The sequence below is a fragment of the Phoenix dactylifera genome, chromosome 5 (assembly GCF_051530095.1).
Source record: "Phoenix dactylifera cultivar Ajwa chromosome 5, Ajwa_hap1_PhDact_Kaust_v1.1, whole genome shotgun sequence".
Classification (NCBI taxonomy): domain Eukaryota; kingdom Viridiplantae; phylum Streptophyta; class Magnoliopsida; order Arecales; family Arecaceae; genus Phoenix; species Phoenix dactylifera.
Genome location: NC_143194.1, coordinates 39,181,199 through 39,198,068, shown reverse-complemented (window position 1 = coordinate 39,198,068; position 16,870 = coordinate 39,181,199). Strand labels below are relative to the sequence as shown.

The following is a 16,870-nucleotide window of genomic DNA, read 5'->3' as shown; positions in this document are numbered from 1 at the left end:
GCGTGTTTTGTGATGTTCAGATAGGCCCAAATTAAATTGTAAGATGGAAATTTTGGTATCTTTTGGAGATCTGGGAATTTTGAACTTGATATGTGTCCAAAGAGGGCATTGAGCTCAAGACGACAAACATCCAAATAATTGCTGTCAGGGAACTGTCCTGCCCTTGAGACGAAAGCAGCAAAAGTTCAGGATAACAGGAAAGACCCTACTCTGTCATTTAGATAGGAGAGAACTTTGGATTCAGAAGATCAATACTTTAGGAAACAAGGGGCCTGATACATTTGTCATGGTGTATCCATCGATTTTTTTTTTTTTTTTTATCACAGTAGATGATAGGAAGGCTTATGAAATTATGTCGGTGCATCTCGCATTAATTTTTCAGGACAGATACAGAGAATTGCTGGGCATCGAAAGGGAGAGCTGTCAAACCACAGAAAGATAGTTTTATGACATATGTTTTGAGCAGAACTTTTATGAAATTATGCAGGTTGTGAGGATGAAATTGTAACAACCCAAAACCTCATTCAAAATGGCTAGCCAGAAGGTATTATTTGGGTTTCTTGATTCTGTATAAGTATCCAAGATTTATCCAGCGAATAATCGATGTGGGACTAAACATACGTCCGCACGAATCCTCATATACTCCTCCTGTTCAAGCCTTGACGTCCTCGTCAGGATAAGGGTTCAAATCTATTCAAATCTAATCACAAACACCACGATTGGCCCGTGGTCAGCCCCAATGGATCCGTGTTGCAGCGTCTTCTAGTCCACATAAGTTATGGGCCAGGTCCGCTCTGATACCACTTTGTCACGCCCCGAACCCAGTATCCAGGTCCGGTACGTGACCAGCCGCATGAGCCTTAGAGCAATGCCCTAAAGATCATGCAAGGCCAAAGATGAATAAAAATCTAATAAATTCATAATTAATTAATTTATTTAAATAGACAAATCCAACATGTCCAGATAATCAAATTGGTTCAATTACAAAATCTTCAAATGCTCATCATCATCAAAGAAAGATAAACTAACTAGCTAGCTAATAACTCTGAAACTCGCGCTCTGCACCCAACCCATCCATGTATGCGTCCTGCAACTCTGAAAAGAGAAAGAAGAAGGAGGTGAGCTTTACAGCCCAGTAAGAACCCCTGCACATCCATACCAACACAATAGTAATATAAATTTGAAAACCACGACAAATCGATGCACATTTCATAAAATCATAAACCGGTTATCAAAAGGCTTAAATAATCAATATAAGTATGTACGTCAAACATCAGTGAAAGTCCAGCCACACAAGAATGATATAGCATATGATAGCTCATAAATCTTCATTACTATGTTCAATACTTTTTCTTTCCATTCTATATTAACTTGATCCGGATCAATTATCTTTCCGACTTTGGGCCACATTCCGGTCACGTTTCTAGCCCGTGACGGGGCAAACCAATAATGTCACACTTAGAGCCTATGACAGGCAAACCAATATTGTCATACTTAGAGCCTGTGACGGGCAAACCAATATTATCACACTTAGAGCCTGTGACGGGCAAACCAACATTGTCACACTTAGAGCCTGTGACGGGCAAACCAATAATAACAAGACGGCCCAAAGTCAATGTTCATTTAATCAATTTCACATCCACACATCAATCCATTTTATTAATTTCCAGTTTTAGACTAACCCGGCCATGTTTCCAGCCTATGATGGGCAACCAATAATATCAAGGTTAGTCTATAGCACCACATCCATAAATCCAATTATGCAAGTGTAGGTTATGCGCATGCATGCATCCATCATGATACCAACCTCAAGCGAATACGATCAAAATACAATTTAATATAACATCATTTTTACTTCTTACTTATCTGAATCATAAAACATCATACATAGATAGGTGCAAAATTTTTATATCATGTAGGATTGGCATGCAAGGATTCTTACCCTGTTGAAAAACTCGGACTGACTAAATACCCGCCTTCACGGCGATCTATGAACCAGGATGCGCAGAACCCTGCTCAGCGTCCTCTCGTCCAACAGATTGTTCCCCTACAGAACCAAATCATCATTAAAAATTATCCAAGATATATATATAAACTCAAAACTCTCAATAGATCATTTTAAGAGTCCACCAGTATCTGGCACCCTAGGACTAACCAACAGTCCATGATTTTCCTAGAGATAACATAGCAATAAAATGAAAAAAAAAAAGGATCAACTGGACAGGGAGAAGAACAAGGAAGATGGAAGCGGGTTGCTCTCTCTCTCTCTCTTTCTTCCTTCCTTCCTCCCGATTGGAGGGAAAACTTTGACGACGGCGGCCCATGGTCGGCACCACCCCATGACTGACGGCCTCGGCGGTGCCGGCGGTGCGCCACGGCCGGCGACGGAATGGAAGAGGAGAAGGTCGAACAGAGGCTCGGCTTCTCCATCAATCCGGCGGCTTACCGGTCGTATTCCCAAAGGAACAATGGCCCTTAGACAAAGGAGAAGAAGGAGAAGGACCTTACCTCGTCTCCGGTGAGCTTCTCCGGCAAGCCCGACGGCGAATAACCCAAGCCTCTCACGGATCGCCTAGAACTCCAAATCTCTCTCTCCTCCTTTTTTTTTTGTTTCTTTTGAAAGGGTCTCTCGGTTGGTGCCCTAGGAAGAGAGGGAGGTGGTCTTGGAAGAGGATTGGCCCAAATATAGTAGTTTGATCACCCTAAATCTTTCCTTCCGGTGGATTCGGGAGAGGGAAGGAGAGTTTGAAACAGGGGAGGGAAAAAGGCTACAATCGGGAGTCTCCCTCCCCCTTTTGCACTTGTTGGGCCGGCGCCCTTTCTTATAGGCTGGCCCAAGCCCAATATGTGGGCTCTTCCAGGAATGCACCAAGTTCATCCCATGAGACTTTACGGTGCATGATTGATGTCTTTTGAGTTTTGAGGGCTTCAGGCGTCCCTAATACTGAATTATCTTGTAATATTGAATTCACATTTCTCTTAAACTGGAGCAGCCTCTCAGCTTAAGCACCAACTAATAATTGAATGAAATATTGCTAAGTATGTAGTGTAGTAATTGCATCAAACGACAGCTTTGTGACTCACATATTTACATGAATCATTTCGATATAAAAAGTAATGTAATATATTTTTCCAAGAAAGAATTTGACAACTTATATAAAATGCAAAAGCTGAAATTTGTAGCTATCTATCTATTTTAAAAATTGTCTATTCTGTTGTACATCTCAACCATTGATATCTGATATTTCTCTTTCTCACTTTTAATATATTCTGAAATTCTTCATCACTTATGTTTAAATCAAAGGGTCAATTCAAGTGAAGGCCTCTCTGGTGCCATCACCCCTCCTTCCTCCATTTTCTCTCTCACCCCCTCTATGATGACACACAAGTTTTATTGCATGGGGACTTCGGTGAAAATTAATCCTCGGCCTGCCATGATTAATTTGCACATCATAGGCAATGGTTAGCCATCAACAGAAATATATATATGTATATATAATTGACCAGTGGATATATTTTGGTATTATTTTCTTGTTTGAATGGATCAAAGCTGGAAAGAGAATTAAACATGTTTGGCTCCAGAAATGAAAATGAGGTTGTTGGAGTCTTGGAGAGGTGCCTTTTTCATTAGGAGGAAATGGTAGCTCATAATTTCGGTTGCTCTCTCTCTCTCTCTCTCTGTGTGAAAATACAAACACACTCCCTGACCAAAAAAGCTAGAAATATCCCTTTGCATAAAAAAGAAAAAAAAAACATAAAATGCTTCTCCTTCACGAGTACTACAATAAATATCAAAAGATTTATGTTGAGGTGGAAGGCAAAGGATGTTTTAGTTTTTGAGTTATTATATATATCAGACAATCATGGCATGTGTGAATTGTGACATAATGTGCATTATGCAAACTTGCCACATTAAATTTAGCATAGTGAGCAAATCATTTCAAGTTTTTCACCAATGCATTCAGTTATTAAGGGCTATTGACAACACAAAAAAGCAATTCCATCCAAATTAGTTAGTATTATCTCGTATTCGTTACTTTAATACCAATAATGATGATCTTTTTTGCTAGTATCGAAGGAAATACTGCTATCTTTCAAATGCTTATGCAGCAATATACACAAGATTTAAAACTAATTTCAGCGCATAGCTTCATAGCAATGATCTTGTTTGAATATTTATGTATTAGACCAAAGAAAACATAACCCATGGTTAATGGATGGACTTGAGACCTAAACATCAAATGATAATAATATTCTAGATCGGATACAGATCAGATATTAATATATCCATATTTGTATTTTTATTTTTAAGGAATACGAGATTAGATATTAGACGAATATCAAAATTAATATGCATATTTGTTCCAAATGGATATAGATTCGGATATTAAGCATATCTATATTTGTTATAAATAGATATGGACACAAATCAGATATTAAACATATTCATAATTTTTTATTTAAACATGGATATAAATCGGATATTTTTTTGGATATTAATCAAATTTGAGCAAAATTTAATAATAAAAATTAGCAATAAAGATATAATTATAAAAAAAATTAATTAAAAAATATTCCGATGCTCTTTCAGCCCTATTTAGACCCCCCACATTTTAGAAATAAACCCTGCCAGAAGTCCTCCTTTGGTGGAAAGGAGAAAAAGTGTACCGAGGGAGAAAAAGGGGTCCATTTAACACATGTATCGCAGCCGTCCGTGGTTCTAGCACGCGTTTATTTCGCACGTGCCAAAACTAGTGCGCTGTAAAGTCGGCAAACAAAGGCGGTTACCAAATTTTTCAGTTACCGACTATGCAAGGCCTCGAAGACGTCAATTCAATAGCCGAAGGTAACCCTCCTCGTCCTTCCCCTTTCCAAGAAAACGTTCTCTTCTTCTTCTCTCCCTACATTCCAAGAAAAGAATCCTAAACGAAGGGGATTATAGCGAGGAATAGAACCAAGAGAGAAGAAAGCTCGGGTCTTGGAAGTGATCGTGTTTTATTTCTCCGCTTTCCGACGAGGTTAGATCGAACGGTTGCTTTCTTTTACGTAATCGCTGATTCACTTTTTATTTTTCTGTCTTTAATTTGCTTAAAATATATAGGTCATTCTTCTTGGAATTATTAAAGGATCTCATGCATTGGATTAAGGGTCTGGATTTTATTTTTGTCTAATTTTTGTTTATTTATTAATCTAGGTGTTCTTTCTTCGGGAATTATTAAAGGATTCAATGAATAGGGTTTTATGTACTAACTCTTTAATTTTCTATTTAAGGGTTTTGAAACGATATGCAGTTGTTCTTTTCAGATTATTTACAAGATTTGAACTGAGTGAGGAGAAAGCCCGGATCTTGGAGTGGCCGTGTGCTGTTTTCTCCGCTCCCATCGAGGTTAGATTTAAAGATTGCTTTCTTTTATGGAGTTATTAACGTTCATTTTTTTGTTTAATTTTAATATGTTATAAAAATCTTGGTGCTTTTCGGAATCATTATGGATTTAGTGATTGCGTTTCGAGGTTTTTAATTTGTCTTTTAGGGGTTTTAAAAAGAAATTTTGCTTGTTACAGTTCTATTAGATAAAGTCGGATCTTTGACGCGTTTTGTTACTAATGTCGATTTCTTTTTCACAGAAATAACGTGAAGCATGTGTTTTTCTACTGATTTAATCGTTTTGAATCTTTTCTTTTGGCTCAATTATAGCTGGTTGAGGCAATTTATTTCCGTTCTTGGAAAAAAATAAAGTCTTTTCTCATAATCATTAGCAAACTTTGAATGCATATCTTTTCATTATATTGCAATTTGATATGTAGATTTTTACCCTTTTTTCCTACCTAAAATTAATCTAAAGTGTTTTCTTTTGTAATGCTTAAAAGACAAGATTTCCTATTCCCTGCAATTTGTTTTCCATTATGTAATCAATGGCCTTCTTTTGTCATGTTTATGAATGCATATTGTGAATGGTTGATCGATTCTGTTCTAGATGATTTTTCTCTTTTTAATCATTTATTGCCAGATATTTTGCCTCTGGCTAATTCTAACGCATTGCATCTTCAATTGTTCAACACTGCACGTCCCTGATCGCACGATATATTTTAAGCATTTAACATCTATATTTGTGTAACTAAGTTTCAGAATGATCTTAGTTTGAGTTCTTGATCCCTAAGATCAATTTCAGTGTCAGAGTAGATTTAATGTCTATGCCAGCCTTAACCTGAGATATTTGGTTAAATATGCCTTCTATCTTTTTTGTCATATTGTCTTCTTGAAACTTAGAGGATCATATCGTCAAGTTGAAGGACCAAAAAGTTGCTTGTTTGTTAACAATTAACCAAAATTTTATAAAAACTAACTCCAGAGTCATCCTGTGTCTTTGCTTAGATGCCAAAACCTAAAACTGATTGATTGTTTGGGTAAATTTTAGTTCTGGCAAATTTTGAAAATTACATTAGACCTGAACTAACATTTTAAGTTTAACCTACCAGGCAATAGATATTTTTCTCCTTTAGTCATCTATGTGGTACTTCTAGAAATGTTCCTTCAATTGTATGCAATTTTTGACATTTAGATACAGTTTATTTAGTTGTATCCTGCCAATGAATGAAAGGTTGTTTCTGATGAGAGATCCGTATGTTTAGTTGGTTCACTAGGGAAAATATGTCCCGAGTTAAGGTTACCTTGTAGGGTTTCTTAATGGAGTGTAGTCACTATTGTGGATTGTGTAGCAAAGATGGCAGTGACTGCAGATAAAAGCCGTGGTGCTTGAGGGACCTCTTAACAATAATGGGATGGGTCTGGTGCAGAGTTGCATGAATTGTTTCAATAGTGAAATGAATGCAGGTCAATAGGAACTTTTATCAAGAGGAATTAGCAGGAATATAGGATGTACAAAGGAGACGACTGTGTCGGTTATAGTAGATGGTGGGGTTTGCAGCAGGTGGTGGCAATTGGAGGCCCAAAGGTGGAATTGTCAGAAATTAAGGTCATGTAGATGGCAATCAGGCTTTGCACATAAACTTATGCAGCAGATGATCTAGTTGGAATGATAGAAACTGCTGGATTGACCCCCAATTACCCAAGCTCCAGAAAAAAGGACAAAAGAGAGAATGGAAAAAGGAAAAACATATAATTTGTGACTTAATGGTCACAACGTTTCACTTTAGTTGCATGAATCTCGTCTTTGAGCTTGTTTTGGACTCAAAGTAGAATGAAATTAAAAAACTTGAAAATAAGTTACAGCTTAGAGGGTTTTTTCCCTTAATAAAAGGAAAAGAAAAACTGGTTATGAATACTGTCAAGAAATTATTTGCCCTGATTATAAAGTAGGATCAAGGTTTTCTTCTTAATGAGATATCAATCTGTATTGATATTGGGCACCCTATGATAAACCAATATATCCAGATATATCAATATGATATAAATTTATTGGCTGATATTTTTCAATTTTAAATGCTTTTTAACTACCGGATATTATAATCGATGCTTTAAAGTGGTAATTAATCTGTTCTAATATATTGGTTAATACTTCAATATCCTTGTTTTTATATACTTAGGTATTAGAGCATCTAAGTTGTTTCCTAATTTTGCAAGCATCCCATCTTGGCTGATATAAAGTGAGATCCCGGTTCATCTAAGTATCCATACCGCCTAGATGCCCAAGATATCATGTTTTAGAAATATTTGGTATATGGATAGCTTTCATTCATCCTGCCCTCATATTGACATGTGCCTCTATTTGCCCTGCAATAAATTTTGATAATATTTATAAGTTGAAGCCTTTTTTGTGAAGATAAAATTTCCTTCAAAAATGAAGGGTCATCATAAGCATGCATGAGAAAAGATAAAGGCCATCCTAGAGGATTGCCTCCAAAGTTGTTGTTTTCGTTTAACGATATAATAGAAACCTTAATTCTTATCTACTAGCTTAGTGAATCCACTAAGAACATAATTAGGGAAGAAGACTGAATGTGGTGTAATTTATCATGTTTTTTTTTTCATTTTTACTAAAGATAAGAAGAATGCGAACGTAAAGAGGTTGGATTTGTAGGTGAATTAAGTGTATTCTCTAATAAGCTGGGCACTTTGAACCACTGATCCTCATTTATATCTCGACATGCTAGAATAGTCTTTGTCAGAATGGCATCACACGGAAAACCTCTCTTAAAAGGAAAAGGATTCTTCTGTCCTAGAAATGACACACAAATTACACATCCGCCATTCTATTTCTTTAGCTAAGCTCCAAACAAGGTCCATATGCTTCATTCTTTTTAGCAAAAGTTCTCAAGTGAACTATTTGAGCAAAAAGTTGTCCTTCAGCTGGTGGAAGATTTTTATTTCAACAAATATAAGTTTATGGACTTCAAATTCCATACTTAATCCATAAAATCCCATATTTAAAGTTGATGCACATGATGAAGCTCTCTGAAATAATACTCACTTAATTAGGCTTCATATATTGTTGGGTTATTGCTCATGAAGGAAATAGTGTTAAGCTTTATGAACCATACTACCCTCCTATAGCCAATGTTGACAAAATAAAGAAATATGTAGCCTATGTACCAATCACATCGTATATAGATTTTGGAGTTCTTGTTGAATGAGTAATTTTATTGTTAGTGATTGGTGAAAGTAGTTAATGGATGGCTTGAGCATGTTTAGTCAATCCAATCTAAGCTGCACCAAATGGATTACTGTTTGATATGACTGATTCAGTATTGTTCTCCTCATTGTAATTAATAATTTTGTGCCTTCTGGACAATTTACACCACCAAACGTCCCTCTGACCACATGAAGTTTTGGAGGATTCATCTTTTTGTTACTCGTGTGATGTTTGTCTTCAGTACATTTGCTTACTTGTTCATCCAGCAAACTTATAAGATAATAAATTAATGTTTTATTAAATCATTAGTTATAGCTACCATTTGAGCTATGCCTCTTCTTTACGTTTGATTTCCAACATTAATCTGTAGCTGCACATGCCTATAATGTTTCAACTGCTTCTTCACCACTATATTATGATTGCTGCAACTCAAGTTCTTCTTCCTCTGGTATAATCGTTTTCTTTTGTTGTTGTATCTCAGATGCACATCAACATACTTGTCTCTGCATGCGTGTGCTTGTGTACCCTCATTCTTAGTTGACAATATGGTTTTTACTAACTTGCTGGTACACTTTGATCTATAAGATCTTCTTGTGTCTTAAATGCAAGCGACCATCCCACGAAAACCATAGAAGCACCTCTTCACTTAATCTTGCAAGCTTTAGTTCTTTTAAGATATAGTTCCAACTTCCAACTCTTCACTTTACCTAGTGGATGTAAGATGGAAGAAAATAAATGCAATGGTGTATCTCTCGTCAACTTTCATTTAAGCCAACTCAAAATTGCATTTTTATATACTCTTTATTAGTTAGACAAGAATTCATTTCATTGTTTCATCAGTTATATTGTATAACAATCTACTTAGCTGATGCTAGCTAGTTTACTTATCCAGTCTTCGTATCACTATCATAGTGTATAGAATTGCATCTGATTTTTATAGTACAAAACAGTATTAATTAAGCATTATGAATAAAAATGGAAGAGGCATGCCACATGAAGGTAGATCTGACTGTCATAATAGTTTTCTTTCTATTTTTGTTTAAGACACTTTTCGATTTAAATGTTTCTATTTTCCAATTGATGACATTGTATAGGTTTAAAGCCAGTTTAGCAAGTCCTTCTGTGCTACACCTGTACAAGAGTTTTACTAGACTGTCATCTATCTGAAATTCTATGTCTTATTAAGACCCAGCTACTAAGCGTTTGTAGAAGTAATTCTAAAGAATTCTGCATTGGAGTGAGCGGCTTCAATTATTGTTTCATGATAGTTTTTATAGTTGCAACAGCAATCCTTAGATTAGTTGCCCATCTCTTCTTGCTTTATTATTTTAGTTTCAATTCCTATCAATGGCATCTATGCTCTTAGCTTTTACCCTAATTTTGTGAAAAATCTGGCAGTATTATCTGTAGTTTTTTATAATTGCTGCACCACGAGCAGCAGCTAAGGGAGACTATATGATGGATGAGGATGATGAACAGAGCCAGGACTACCTTTTTAAGATTGTTCTCATTGGTGATGCTGCTGTTGGCAAATCAAATTTACTTGCAAGATATGCTCGGAATGAATTCCACCCAAACTCTAAATCCACAATTGGAGTTGAGTTCCAAACTCAGAAGATGGACATTGATGGGAAGGAAATCAAAGCTCAGATATGGGACACTGCAGGTCAGGAGCGTTTCAGAGCTGTGACATCTGCATATTACCGAGGAGCTGTTGGTGCTCTTGTGGTGTATGACATTAGCAGGCGTCAGACTTTTGATAGTGTTGGCCGATGGCTTAATGAACTACAAAGTAAGCTCCAAACTTTTTATTAGCCAGTTATTACTTTTGTGCAATAAATTTTGTCATTGAATGGTAATGATTTTGGGATTTCAGTTGCTGGCTACCTTTAGATTAATCCAAGAATACATGTCCCACAGATGTTGTCTGAACTGGCGAGCATTGTTGTTGTAGATCATTTGCAACACTTGAATACTGGTCCCAAGGTTGGTTGATAATCATATTTGATGGAACCTCTGATAGCAATCACCTAATGCTATATCACCAATCTAAGTTTGTACTAAAAGGCAGTACATTTTAAAAGATTGCAATTTAGGACCATTGATGATCCAAGGCATATTTCACCATCTAATTTTTGCCTCTTTTAACCAATGAGGTTTGCTAATTATTCCTGTCTTTCCTAGAAACTCCTTTCACTGTTTTTTTTTCCTGGAGGAATTAAGATATAGGCTTGGTTATGCTCTCAAAACTTTTTATACTGCATCAAGAAATGACCATTCAATATAATGGTGACTGAGTTTCATCGAGTGCGAGGAACATTTCTACCCTGAAAAACTCAGATTTAAGCTGTGAAAATTCTTGATGCCATCTATTTTTTTAAACAATCTTCAATCAGATACCTAATATCAAATTATTGGGCCTGCTCTATCTGACCCAATAGTAATACTGAACAGCTCACTCTGACATGAATGTTGTGACCATTCTCGTGGGCAACAAAACTGATCTCAAGGATGCCAGGGAGGTAAGCACAGCAGAGGGCAAGGCACTGGCAGAGGCCCAGGGCCTCTTCTTCATGGAAACCTCTGCGCTGGACTCTTCTAATGTGGCGGCAGCTTTTCAGACTGTAGTTAAAGAGATCTATAATATACTAAGCAGGAAGATGCATCTATCTCAGGATCTAAAGAAGCCTGACATGTCATCACTAGGAAATGGGAAGACAGTGATCTTGCAGGAGGAAGCAAATGACACAAATAATGGAGCCAAAGGAAACTGGTGCTGTTCTTCTTGAAACTAGCCATGTAAGGCATATCCTTTTCCTTATCTTTTGCAGGTCTAAAATTTATCATACGCTTGATTCAATTTTTCCTTCTCTCCATTGTAAAGAATATACATGCAATTTGGATATCAATGATGATGGAACCATGAAAATGTTGATTACGCAATTACATCTAGACTTATTGCTAATGATCAAAATTTCTTTTCAGTTTTCAGTGGCCCATGGAACTTTATTATGTTGATTGAGTTAGACATTTTTGGTCGGCTTTTTTTTTTGGTACTTGCCTTTCTGATACTGTTTGGGATGATAGTTGTAAGAGCATGTTTCTTTCTTTTGTGTGAAATAGAACGATTCTTCTATCACAAAAGGATGTATTGAAATGTATAATAATATGTAATATATATATTTATATGTATAGTGAATATTTTCGCCCGCCGTATATGTTGGTTTCCTTCCAGGAAAGACCAATGTCAAATTTATGTATCAAGCTAAGCCAATAGATCGGATACCTAGCACGAGTTCTTTGTCCAAAAATATTGGTGCCCTTCTTCACCTCATGGAGAGATGCGTATCTCAAAGCAAAGAAAAAGAAAAATCTCTCTCGATATGATGTTTGGCCCTATGTCTTGTGGCTGGGGGTAGGAATGTGCACGTATGGAATGGCCGGCAATGCCGACCTCAGTCCAAGAAAGTGATGGGATTCGAGTTATTTGCATTTACATGCAAGGCTCGAGATCGGTGCTATTGCTGGGCGCCATCATCCATGTCGGAGGTCTCGAAGAACAGGAGAGCCGTCCATCAAAGAAGAAAAGGCGGTGAGTTTTTTTTTTATTTGCTTTAGGACATGCAGCGATGTGTTTGGTGAATCGGATCCTGTTTGCTGAGGAAGGGGTAGTGGCAAGTGAGCAGTGCCCATATCCTTGGATAAGGATACGTGGCAAGCAGTCCGTATATCGGGTAGGCTTGCTCGGTATACGAATATGGCATCGGTCTCTCTTCTCAAGCATGTGACAAGGGACAAAACCGTCTATCGATATATACGGGGGTTGTTATTGAAATGTGAAACTACTCGATCAGACACAAGGGTTTGAAGCGCCGCCCCAGGGGGTGGGCAGCAACCAAGAAAAAGGGAAAAAATGGAGATGATTGGTTGTAGTTTTGGAAGGAGAGAGATGGAAAAGTAGCTTTTCTATGGGAATAAAATTTTCATATTTTATGGAAAAGAAAAATCCATGTGGGACATGTTTAAGTCTAATTTCTAGCGGGATATTTTTTTTCCAAATATACCTGAAGCTTTTAGATAGCATGGGATATGGTCATTTCCTTTATTAAGGGCATAACAAGTATTACACAAACTTTTTTAGGAAAGTAGATGCTCAACCAAACATAAGTTGCTTTCCTATGATCAAATAAACATGCAAAAGCCACTTTCCTATGCTTCATATTTTCAGGCATTAGCTTCCTAGAAAAATATTTCGGTGAGAGAAAATTCTTCCTGTGAACCAAACAAGTCCTTAGATCTAGGCTAACAAAATGGAAGACTCTCTCCCTAAAAGCTCCTTGAACTTTGTAAGATTTTGACACCAATCCATATGGGCAATGCCATCATCTATGTTGTAGACATCTCGTCATTTAAGATCTCTCTTTTCTCTAGATACCTAAGTCCACTCTATATTTTTTTAATGAAAGCGCTCTTTTGTCCAACTTTTCTTGGACACGAATGTTTTTTTTTCCTCTTTTGAACGACGAGGCTGCTGTAGACATATCAGTTATGTAGCCATCTATCTCTTTTGCATCAGTTAAATCCAAAATTTTCGATAGAGCTGACTTGATAACCCTGCCCAAAGCAAATATCAACATGTAGCATGTGGTCAGCCTGCTAGTGTTTCTGCGTATTGCCCCGCACATGTTTTTACTCCAGATAGTGGGCTTTATTTTTATGTGTCCGACCTAATATTTGTCTATGAGCCTACATGGAAAACTAGGGCTTCTATGTTGGACAGTGTACATGCAGGCGAGCTTCGCTTATCATCGCATTTGCAAATCCATGAAATCATGGATAGCTTTTATCCATTCCCTCAGTCTACTTGAACTTTATTACAGTTTTTACATAATATTATATAAATAAACTCCCAGTCTTAACTGTTATGTATCTGTTCATTTGTATCTGTTCTTCATGGACGTTAAATTACTCTATTTTACATTTTATGGAATGATGGTAGTAGGTCTGTGTCCAAATTACTTCACGGCTTCCATAGTTGCTTCTGCATTTTATCTACAATGGAATGATTTCTTCCCTTGAATGGTTACTTCTACATTTATCCACGGTATTACTGGGAATGCCCTACTGCATGGACAATGTACGGTTTGGTTGCTTCGCAATATGGAGATGTCAAGGATAAATTTGACTTTGGTGAGGTTAGGACTGAATTTGAGGAGCTACTTTGGATTCGGACATGACTTCCCAGGAGCAGTTGCAGCAACCATTCTTGTTGGAATTGCTGTGCTCCTTGCTCCCTTATTTTGGATTGTTGGTAAAAGTGTTTAATTTCCAAAAGAGATGAAGAATTACAGAAACAAATAAACAAGCTCTTCAAATCCTGTTAATAATGTTGGCCCTTAATAGTTGCCCTCAGAGTTTCACACACATTTATTACAATGTTGCTTTTGGTGGTATTAGATGCTAGCACGCTGACTATTTGGACTTCAGTCAATCCATCTGCATGTTTGTTTCGTGTTACCATCTCCAGGTTTTCTGGAGTTCTAATTGAGAAACAACAAAGATGAATGTAAATAAACTCCTTATGGCTATGTGGTTCATTGCTACATGCAAGCTTATGTATGTAGGTATATACATATGTCTTTGCATGTGTTTTCTTTGTCAACAGGGGCATAATTATAGATGCGCATGTATACATGGGTCATAGTGAAGAGTGAAGAAATGGTTTTCGTGTGGGAAATGTGATGAGATTTACCGAATGGTTGCCATTGATTGCTTGGGAAAGTAAATCAAACATGGCATATGAATTTAGCTTTTCTTACCTGAATATGACCCCACATAATCCAAAGTCTTCCAAGTTGCAGTCCTGGTATTTCACATTTTTGAGGTGCAAGGGAAGCTGGAAGGCCACGCAACTTCATTATTGACGAATTGAATATTTACAGTGTCTTCAGAGGCAAGAGGAGACGAGGGGCAGATAAACTGATGAGAATAGCACAGTATAACGGCTTGTTGGAAGTGAGAAGAAAGAGGAACCAGTTTAAAGCCAAACAGGTATCTCGACAGCTTCCTGCACCAACAGGAGAATGAATTGCGGCAGGGACTCTAGAAGAACTCGAGGACTGATGACAATCAGAAGAATATCAACAAGTGAAGGAAAAGAACCTTGAGAACAGCACTGTAGTAGAAGGGTCCTTCTCACCCAACCAGCAGGCGTTAAGATCTTCATACTCTTCAAGTGAAGATAGTTGCAGGTGCCGAATTCATACAGAACCATTTTGACGGCCCACCGAAGGGAGTAGGGATTTTAGTTGATTCCACAGAGTACGATGTCCTTCAGCCATCTTCTCAGGGCAAAGATTCTCCCATTGTTGAAAGGCAAGCAGTGTTTTGAAGAGGACCGAACCAATTGAGCCATTTTCTTTAAGAATATTCTATGATCTCTTTCCTGCCACACATGCCAAAGTAGAGAGAGTAAAAGCCGATCCCAAGCTCTTGTAAGAGGTTTACTGATTCTCCGTTGTCTCCAGGAGGTCTAAAAGGGAGCGGAGATTTGATGGCCAGCCCCATATATGCAAGCAAATCTTCAATGTGCTCCATATTCTTCTTAACAAAAGGGTATCTAAGCAGAAGAGGAGAGATTGTCTCAATACGATAGTCACTGACCAACCCTTTGTAGCCAATATCTCTCTCTTTTTGATAGCAAGCCAAAGAAAAACTTTGATCTTTTTTGGAGGAGTTTTCCAAGTGATCTTATAACAGGGGCAAAGCAATCCGCCTCGATTAATGAAAGAATAAAAGGAGCTCACCATGAAGGACTCGTGCTGCGTGAGCTTCCAAGCCGGTGTGTCAGCCACTCTAGAAGGCCTCACATCACATCGAACAGGGTCAATTGAGACAGTGGATTGGGTGGTGTCGTACGTGGCTGATCACTCGAAGAGAGGGGGAGGAAGAATTGTGGGCTGGAAAAAGAGAGTTGCCTCAAGCACTTTAAAATTTACTTTTTTTGATTTTTTTTGGATATATCCATTCTAAAAATGTATGAGCCATCCGTTGGAGGAAAAAAAAAAAAGAGCCTATAACTATAATATTCCATTCAACCTTTCTCCAACTCCAAAGGGTTGCTGCCGGAACGTTGATTTTTATCACTCTTGAATATAAGTCACCAAACAATTGAGCAAGTGGAATAGGCCCTAACCATAAATCTTCCTTAAATCTAATATTTCTCCCATCTCCAGGGAAAATATAGTGCAGCTCCAGAAGGTAGATAAGTCCTTGCTGATGCCTCACCATATGTGAGACAAGGGAGCAAGACTTCTTCTTACTCTGATAGAAGCTTCCGTACCCATTTCGCTAACAAGGCATGATTTGGTAACTTTCTATCATAAAGTAGAAGGTCAAAATAAATAAAGGGTAAATATCTTTTCTTGCAATTCATAGCAGTAGCAAATTCAGTATATTCTTTCTCCTCCATGTTAAAGGCAGAGAATCATACCTTTGTTGAAGTTGATTTTAAGCCCTGAAGCTTTCTCAAAGGCTAAGAGTATAGCTTTGACTACCAAGATACAATTTCTCTCCCCTGCAACAATTTCTCTCCTCCGAAACAAGGATAATGACCGATTCCTTCAATAAGACCAATGAACCCAGCTTGTTTGAGGATTCTAGATAAAACGTCCATTACATGTCACTTTGTCTCAAACCTTGCCGATATCTGATCCAATTTCCAATAGAATCATTAACCAGAACCGTAATGGAGGTAAATGATAATAGAGAGCCAAATTTCTGGCCTTCAAGATAGTAAGAAGAAAATCCCAGTTAACTTTATCAAAAGCTTTCTCGCTTGCAAAGACTCTTTTATGCCCGAATCTTCTGCAATATGCCAGCCTCTCATAGGCAGAGATATAATAGAGTACCTCTTGATGAAAGCAGATTGTAACTCATCAATAAGGAGGAGGAGGAGGAAATTAGCAAGCCTTCCAGCTAAGATTTTTGCAATGATCTTGTACATGCTATTCAAAAGGCTAATGGGAAGAGAGAAATGAGTGCATAATTCAGCCTCTGAAAATCAAGAGATCTCTTGATGAAAGCAATGTTTCCATCTCCTTCTTTTGGCCAAGTAATTTTGGATCTTTACATCCAGTAGATCTTCTCTTTTCTATAGATGTCGTCCAAGATGGCTTTGAGAATTTATCTTGTTTGTAGTTCTGGGTGGAAAGATCAGAGCAATTTTCTTTTTTGCTGAGAGATATCGAAGTTGTGCGGAAGTTTTTTTTTTCCTTCAA

General features: G+C 37.4%; 1 protein-coding gene and 1 long non-coding RNA gene across 9 annotated transcripts; one reads left to right on the top strand and one right to left on the bottom strand.

The window, feature by feature from the left end:
• Positions 1–650: 650 nt before the first annotated feature.
• LOC149753582 (uncharacterized) lies at positions 651–2,852 on the bottom strand. Its single transcript, XR_016413445.1, has 3 exons — positions 2,509–2,852; positions 1,943–2,047; positions 651–1,095 (listed from the first exon to the last, which is right to left on the bottom strand). It is a non-coding gene; the product is annotated as an uncharacterized LOC149753582 (long non-coding RNA).
• A 1,976-nt stretch (positions 2,853–4,828) lies between these two features.
• On the top strand, positions 4,829–15,699 carry LOC103708820 (ras-related protein RABA5a-like). 8 transcript variants are annotated; one of them, XM_088722838.2, is made up of 5 exons: positions 4,829–5,018; positions 5,305–5,386; positions 9,990–10,383; positions 11,046–11,390; positions 14,534–15,699. In XM_088722838.2, exons 3-4 carry the CDS (start codon positions 10,047–10,049, stop codon positions 11,378–11,380), a joined length of 672 nt encoding a protein of 223 aa, XP_088578964.2. In that variant the 5' UTR covers positions 4,829–5,018; positions 5,305–5,386; positions 9,990–10,046; the 3' UTR covers positions 11,381–11,390; positions 14,534–15,699. The 8 variants fall into 8 exon arrangements, with proteins under 8 accessions (XP_088578964.2, XP_089787184.1, XP_088578966.2 ...); XM_089931058.1 differs by lacking the exon at positions 14,534–15,699 and adding an exon at positions 14,257–14,271; XM_088722840.2 differs by lacking the exon at positions 14,534–15,699 and adding an exon at positions 11,577–13,122.
• Positions 15,700–16,870: the final 1,171 nt, after the last annotated feature.

What these genes read in the sequence shown, in the direction of transcription:
- LOC103708820 (XM_088722838.2), top strand. Translation starts at nt 10,047, where the DNA reads ATGATGGATGAGGATGATGAACAGAGCCAGGACTACCTTTTTAAGATT. An exon ending in ATGGCTTAATGAACTACAAA is followed by an intron (nt 10,384 to 11,045) that starts GTAAGCTCCAAA and finishes AATACTGAACAG; the next exon opens with CTCACTCTGACATGAATGTT.